Source organism: Rhinichthys klamathensis, unplaced genomic scaffold (assembly GCF_029890125.1).
Source record: "Rhinichthys klamathensis goyatoka isolate OS25496 unplaced genomic scaffold, OSU_Roscu_1.1 h1tg000025l_1, whole genome shotgun sequence".
NCBI classification, from domain to species: Eukaryota; Metazoa; Chordata; class Actinopteri; order Cypriniformes; family Leuciscidae; genus Rhinichthys; species Rhinichthys klamathensis.
In genome coordinates, this window is record NW_026606576.1 from 484,057 (window position 1) to 492,500 (window position 8,444).

General features: G+C 43.5%; 1 protein-coding gene across 1 annotated transcript in view; it reads right to left on the reverse strand.

The window, feature by feature from the left end:
* Window positions 1-8,444, reverse strand: part of plcg1 (phospholipase C, gamma 1) — a 55,141-nt gene that overhangs the window by 6,540 nt on the left and 40,157 nt on the right. Inside the window, 5 exon segments of the mRNA XM_056243118.1 lie at window positions 2,231-2,392; window positions 2,511-2,625; window positions 7,250-7,398; window positions 7,475-7,699; window positions 8,361-8,444. The exon segment at window positions 8,361-8,444 is cut by the window's right edge and continues 13 nt beyond it. Of these exon segments, the coding sequence (XP_056099093.1) occupies window positions 2,231-2,392; window positions 2,511-2,625; window positions 7,250-7,398; window positions 7,475-7,699; window positions 8,361-8,444 (735 nt within the window).

Genomic DNA, 8,444 nt, shown 5'->3' on the forward strand with positions numbered 1-8,444 from the left:
ATAGCGCTTTTCTGGACACTCAAAGCGCTTCACATAGAAGGGGGAATCTCCTCAACCACCATCAATGTGCAGCATCCACCTGGATGATGTGACGGCAGCCATAGTGCGCCAGAACGCCCTCCACACACCAGCTTACTGGTGGAGAGGAGACAGAGTGATGAAGCCAATTGGTATATATATATATGGGGATTATTAGGAGGCCATGATGGACAGAGGCCACTGGGCAAATTTTGGCCAGGATGCCGGGGTTACACCCCTACTCTTTCGAAAGACATCCTGGGATTTTTAATGACCACAGAGAGTCAGGACCTCGGTTTAACGTTTCATCCGAAGGACGGTGCTCTTTGACAGTATAGTGTCCCCATCACTCTACTGGGGCGTTAGGACCCACACAGACCACAGGGTGAGCGCCCCCTGCTGGCCTCACTAACACCTCTTCCAGCAGCAACCTGGTTTCCCCAGAAGGTCTCCCATCCAGGTACTAACCAGGCTCAGCCCTGCTTAGCTTTAGTGGGCAACCAGTCTTGGGCTACAGGGTGATATGGCTGCTGGCCGTGAATAAAGGCCTTCTGAAGCGAAGACATGCGTTCGTGTAAGAAAAATATCCATATTTTATCCAATATATCCACGCTAAGCATACATTTTATTCAGAGACTATTTTAAAAAATGGAAATAATCCCAATGTGTTATTTGACACAATGCGGCTATAAATCTTATCCAAAATTTGCACCCGGACTCCGTAACTATTACCTGTGAAGAGTTTCAAAAATGTTTCAAAGGGAAGGTTGAGAACCTCCGTGCTCATATACCACAGGTAGGGACTGATGCTCCCTCTCCGTCACCATACCCTATGACTCGATCTGCTTTAGCAGATATTATTGCACACTTAAAACCTTCCTCTTCAAAAGACGACATCATGCCACCTAGGCTATTTAAGCAGATCGCGGATACCGTGAATCTTAATATCTTGAACTTAATCAACAAATGCCTTAGCCAGGGCATCTGTCCAACAGATTTTAAACATGCTGTTGTGTCTCCTTTGTTAAAACGCCCTAACCTCTCTATGGACGACCCAAATAATTTTAGGCCAATTTCAAGTCTGCCATTTTTAGCAAAGGTGCTAGAAAGAGTTGTTTTTAAGCAACTTCAAGACCACGTGTGGTCGAACTCCATAACTGAGGTGTTTCAATCTGGTTTTAAGGCATAGCACTGAGACAGCTTAATGATGTTCTCTTGACTTGGGACAAAGGGGAAAACTCTGTATTGATGATTCTTGATCTCTGTACTGCGTTTGATATGGTGGACGAGTGGTTTAATTCGTATCTTGCGGATAGATCTGTTTCTGTGTGTGTAAAAGATTGCATGTCCTGGAAGGCCCTGTTTTTGTGTGGTGTTCCCCAGGGTTCCATTTTAGCTCCTATATTATTCTCTTTATATATATGCTACCTCTTGGTTCTATTTTTCGGAAACACAATATGTCTTTTCACTGCTACGCGGATGACCTACAGATTTATTTTTCGGTAAAACAGTGAAATAGTAATACTTTCGGTAACCTATTAGCCTGTATTTAGGAGGTGAAAGATTGGTTGGCAGCTAATTTTTTTAAACTAAATGAAGAGAAAACTGAGGTTATAGTTTTCGGCCCAAATTCCCACTCAGTGTCCGAGCGACTAAAAGATTCCCCCCTGGCAGTTGCAATCTCTGAAAAGGTTAAAAGCCTTGGTTCACTACAAAATCACTACAAAATGTGGCACCACCATACCTTTCTGAGTTGTTGTCCGTATACATTCCGTCTAGATCATTGAGATCGAAAAATTTAAATCTCCTTGAGACTGTAAGAACAAATTTTAAACGTAAAGGTGACAGAGCGTTCTCTGTTTTAAATATGGAAATTTAAGTCTGTCTTACACAAACGCATCGCTTCAGAAGGCCTTTATTACATTTTTTAAACATAACTCTGTGTTCGTCTGAAAGAAGAATGTCATATACACCTAGGATGACTTGAGGGTGAGTAAATCATGGGCAAATTTTTGGGTGAACTAACCCTTCGAGCTTCAACCCCAACACACCTGCCTAGAGCTCTAGTGATGACCCTAAAGCCCTGGATCAGCTGATTCAGGCGAGATCGGGATCGGTGCTAAACTCTGCAGGACAGTGGACCTCCGGGAGCTGGACTGGACACCCCTGACTTATTTAGACCATTTGGGTTGGGATGATTTGGGAGCCATACCTGTTTTGAGGCAGTTGATGGGGAACGTTGCCTGGGCAAGAAAGTTCTGGTCATTGAACATGTCGATTTCATAGACCACGAAGCGCAGGAATGCAAAAGAAGGGTTGCAGACGTTGAACCGGAAGGGTTTCCTGGGCCAGGTGGGGTTCAGACCGTTGTCCGCTGAGAGTAAGACAGGACAATATTTTTGTACAGATGAACTCTAGATGCTTAAAGCGACTTTACGGTAATCCCAGGTGACCCCACATACCACTACAAAGTTTGATCATGTCCACCTCACCTTCAGAGTCAGTCCTCTGCTTGGCGTTGTCGTATTCTGCTCCACAAACTTCAATCTCGATGAGAGGGCACACGATGCCTCGACCGTGTTTGGGCAGGTGGCGTGCTCCCAACACCTTAAAACACACAAAAGCTCAGTTTCCTTCATTGGCAACTGATATTTCATCACTTTCAACTAGAGTTGTCAAAAAGTATCAATTTATGTGATGATACCAGCATTTCCCTCTAGGATTTTGAGCACTGTTGAACAGGTTTTTAAACACCTCTGATTGGTGCGTGAACACAATGGCCAATCAGAGACATACATGTTGTGCGGGTGAACACAATGGCCAATCAGAGACATACATGTTGTGCGGGTGAACACAATGGCCAATCAGAGACATATATGTTGTGCGGGTGAACACAATGGCCAATCAGAGACATATATGTTGAGCGCGTGAACACAATGGCCAATCAGAGACATACATGTTGTGCGGGTGAACACAATGGCCAATCAGAGACATACATGTTGTGCGGGTGAACACAATGGCCAATCAGAGACATACATGTTGTGCGGGTGAACACAATGGCCAATCAGAGACATATATGTTGTGCGGGTGAACACAATGGCCAATCAGAGACATACATGTTGTGCGGGTGAACACAATGGCCAATCAGAGACATATATGTTGAGCGCGTGAACACAATGGCCAATCAGAGACATACATGTTGTGCGGGTGAACACAATGGCCAATCAGAGACATACATGTTGTGCGGGTGAACACAATGGCCAATCAGAGACATACATGTTGTGCGGGTGAACACAATGGCCAATCAGAGACATACATGTTGAGCGCGTGAACACAATGGCCAATCAGAGACATACATGTTGTGCGGGTGAACACAATGGCCAATCAGAGACATACATGTTGAGCGCGTGAACACAATGGCCAATCAGAGACATATACAGGTCCTTCTAAAAAAATTAGCATATTGTGATAAAGTTCATTATTTTCCATAGTGTAATGATAAAAATTAAACTTTCATATATTTTAGATTCATTGCACACCAACTGAAATATTTCAGGTCTTTTATTGTTTTAATACTGATGATTTTGGCATACAGCTCATGAAAACCCAAAATTCATGTCTCAAAAAATTAGCATATTTCATCTGACCAATAAAAGAAGTGTTTTTAATACAAAAAAAAATTCAAACTTCAAATAATTATGTTCAGTTATGCACTCAATAGTCAATACTTGGTCGGGAATCCTTTTGCAGAAATGACTGCTTCAATGCGGCGTGGCATGGAGGCCATCAGCCTGTGGCACTGCTGAGGTGTTATGGAGGCCCAGGATGCTTCGATAGCGGCCTTAAGCTCATCCAGAGTGTTGGGTCTTGCGTCTCTCAACTTTCTCTTCACAATATCCCACAGATTCTCTATGGCGTTCAGGTCAGGAGAGCTGGCAGGCCAATTGAGCACAGTAATACCATGGTCAGTAAACCATTTACCAGTGGTTTTGGCACTGTGAGCAGGTGCCAGGTCGTGCTGAAAAATGAAATCTTCATCTCCATAAAGCTTTTCAGCAGATGGAAGCATGAAGTGCTCCAAAATCTCCTGATAGCTAGCTGCATTGACCCTGCCCTTGATAAAACACAGTGCACCAACACCAGCAGCTGACATGGCACCCCAGACCATCACTGACTGTGGGTACTTGACACTAGTGATCGACCGATATATCGGCCAGCCGATATATCGGGCCGATATTTGCGGTTTTTACGTGTATCGGAATCGGCCGATACGCGGCTGCTGCGTTCGCCAATAGTTTTTTCCCGGCATTATTTATAGACAGGCGTCCACAGGCAGCTCTGTGCTGCTGGAGACGCTGCAGTTCACGTGCAGACCCTGCACTGTCCCTCCCCCACTAGCAGAGTGCAACCTGCGCTTCAAGATAACGGTAACTTTTAAACTTTCAAAGCATCTTTTAACTGTTTGACTGCTGAAATATTGTCAAACACTTTGAAAATGGAAACACGTTGCTCTATAACTGTTATGTGGTTGCAACTATATAGCTAAGCAAGTTTGTGGGTCCAAATGGAAAACGCGAATGACTCGTCTATAAAACTGCTTGCTTGCCATTGTATTTAGGGAGCTGCAAATAGCTGTAGGCTATCCGTTCAGTATGCATTAGGGCTGTCAATGAATATTCTAAATACGAATATATATTCGAATAGTTTAAAAAAACTGAATTTTGAAGGTGAAAATTAATATTCGAATGTGGAAAAACACGCCCGCGGTAGCAGACTAACGTTACCACAGCTCGCTCGGAGCGCTCAGTGTCGGTTCTATGTACTGTGAAACTTCAATTAATGTATTTGTTTCAATCACTGAATGAAGCCTGCTATATACCTTAAATTGCTTGCACAAAACTCTTGATCAGCACTCAACATTTGTTTGTTGTTGTTCATTTAAACCGGTATGCGCGGAGAGCGTGAGGGTGAGTGCGAGAGAGAGAGAGAGTGCGCCTGCGAGTCCGGGCGAGCCAGAGTGAGCTCTGCGGTCTTGGCCATTAGTTGATTTACTCGGTTTTTTTTGTAGTAATATGTTGTCAAATATGTTTAAACTCAAATAAGCTACTTAATACTAGTAGTTATGTCTCTTTGTATTAATTTGTCCTGTTATTGACGTAATGCGCGTCATTGACCAAATGCACGACGATATGTTCAAATATGTTTTTTAGAGGGAATATACAAACGCCATTTGAGCAATTTTGACAGCCCTAGTATGCGTACGGTAGCTGTTACGAACACTGGTCATAGGATTAAGTAATACCAACGTTGTTCCGTGCTTTTTGTGGGAGATTTATTCAGCGACCACCTGGCTGAGGTTTGGACTCGTGTGGTGTGTGTCTCCCTCGCCATCGCAGTGATATTAGAGACTAGACATGCTCATTTTATTTTATGTAGAAAAATTTAAACCATGGCAGTAAATAGTTTGTTACTTTTAAAATGAAGTACAGTGTGCACTTTATTATGCTGGTTGCTACTGTGTGCAATAGTGTAATTATTTTATTTATGCTTAAATATTTATTTTCAGCAGTGAACTTTTTTTTGTTCTACCTCATGTTTTTAATATTTGTTAAATATTGTTTATCTACTTGTTCTTGTTCTACCTCACATGTTTTTACTATTTGTTAAATATTGATTTTTTTACGTTAAATAAATGTTACTTTTATTAAATTGTGACCTGTAACATTTGTTAACATCTTGTAATTTTTATGATGTAAATTGAGGGAGCAAAATGTATCGGCTCCAAATATCGGCTCAAGAAAATCGGCAGCCCGTATCGGTCATCGGCTAAGGCTGATGGGAAAAAAATCGGTATCGGTATCGGCACTAAAAAATCCATATCGGTCGATCCCTACTTGACACTGGACTTCAGGCATTTTGGCATTTCCTTCTCCCCAGTCTTCCTACAGACTCTGGCACCTTGATTTCCGAATGACATGCAAAACTGAGCAACAGTCCAGTGCTGCTTCTCTGTAGCCCAGGTCAGGCGCTTCTGCCGCTGTTTCTGGTTCAAAAGTGGCTTGACCTGGGGAATGCGGCACCTGTAGCCCATTTCCTGCTCACGCCTGTGCACGGTGGCTCTGGATGTTTCTACTCCAGACTCAGTCCACTGCTTCCGCAGGTCCCCCAAGGTCTGGAATCGGTCCTTCTCCACAATCTTCCTCAGGGTCCGGTCACCTCTTCTCGTTGTGCAGCGTTTTTTGCCACACTTTTTCCTTCCCACAGACTTCCCACTGAGGTGCCTTGATACAGCACTCTGGAAACAGCCTATTTGTTCAGAAATTTCTTTCTGTCTCACCCTCTTGCTTGAGGGTGCCAATGATGGCCTTCTGGACAGCAGTCAGGTCGGCAGTCTTACCCATGATTGCGGTTTTGAGTAATGAAACAGGCTGGGAGTTTTTAAAAGCCTCAGGAATCTTTTGCAGGTGTTTAGAGTTAATTAGTTGATTCAGATGATTAGGTTAATAGCTTGTTTAGAGACCCTTTTCATGATATGCAAATTTTTTGAGACAGGAATTTTGGGTTTTCATGAGCTGTATGCCAAAATCATCACGGTCAGTATTAAAACAATAAAAGACCTGAAATATTTCAGTTGGTGTGCAATGAATCTAAAATATATGAAAGTTTAATTTTTATCATTACATTATGGAAATTAATGAACTTTATCACAATATGCTAATTTTTTGAGAAGGACCTGTATGCTGAGCGCCTCAACACAATGGCCAATCAGAGGTGTTTAATAATCCGCTCAACAGTGCTCAAAATGCTAGAGGGAAATGCTGGCATCTTCACATTTTTTAAATATCAGTACAGACTTGGTCCCTATGTTGGTACTTTTGACAACTCTGCTTTCAACTTATCGGCATTGGCAGATAACCTGTGTCCACTTGGTTCAAAGACCAAACATTTTTGCTTTGAGGATGTGCTTGGCTTCTGGTTGCTTTAAACATGGTGACACTCTATGGTGACACTGTGTAAAAGTAATGGAAATAAAATTAAAAGAAAATAGTTCGTTTGGATCCGGACCAAGACCACCTCTTCAGCTGGGTCTCGGTCCGGTTAACCGAGTGCGATTGCTGCATTCACACCTGCCCAAAAGATCCGGAACCAACTTGAGTTCGCTTCAATCGAACCAAACAAGACAGGTGTGAATACGCCCTCAGTCTGTCCTAGTGTTGGGGTGCACTAGTACCTCGATGCTCAGCGTGATCGGCTCCACCGCTCTCAGAGAGTGCCGGTCAAAGGGATCAAAGGTGTCATCCCTCATGATGGGCGGCTGCAGCACGTACCCGCTCCTGCCGTTCAGCATGAAGAGAGCCTGGTTCATCTGCATCGGCTTATCTGCAGAGAGACGGTCACACGGTTAGCCGACGGGACGCCCCGCGAGACGGGCTGAGCGCGGGGGCCCTGCACGCACCTGCGGTCTGGAAGTTGAGGGCCACCAGCTGACTGCCACACAGCCACATGGGCAGCGGGTCGTAGTTGGAGGAGTCCAGGCGCTGGCCGCGCGGGTAGATGCGGGACAGCTGGAGACGATTATACTGCAGGAACTTCTTCCCCTTGATGCGGTTCACGTACTTCTCCGCTTTGGTCTCGGGAAACGAGGACATGTCCCGGAAACAGGCCCGCTCCGTCCCAATTTCTGTAGGAGACGGAAGGTTTACGTTGAGGAGTTGCGTGGGATTGTATATTTAAGAAGTGTTTCCAACCCTGTTCCTAAAGCCGACGGTCGGGTAACGGCGGGACGTTTTTGAGGATCGGCCGGCTTCGTTTTTGCAATGTTTTAGGGGTGTAACGATACACTCGTGTCACTATTCGATGCAAATCATGATAATAACACTGACGATACTATTGCGATATTTTAAGCCAAAATAAAGAAGCGATCATTTTTTAATTATTATTACTTTATTATCATTAAAACAATATTATCATCGTTTTACTATTATCATCATCAGGATCCACAAATATTCCCCCATTGCATTATTATACATTATAGATACAGTAGTTTAATGTAGTAAAGTAACGGAAAACTTTTCAAACCATTCCGCCTCTCCCACACTCAACGCATTGTACATATAAGCATAAACCATCTAAAACGCTTTGAATAACACTACTACTAAATATGTCAAATATGTACTAAATGTCATATGGTGATTTAACTGATGTTACGCGCTTCAGATAATCAAAGCAATCTATTATTATTGTTTAATAGCCCTGGTTTGGACATGATATGACATGAGCTGGAGCTGGAGCATCACATTTCCACAAAACATCGATGAGTTTGAGTGTGAAGAGTGTCTCACTGTCTTCATCGAAGGGAACCGGGCGGCAGTAGATGACCAGGTCCGACAGCTCTAGCGCGATCTTCTTCCTTCTCTCCATCATTT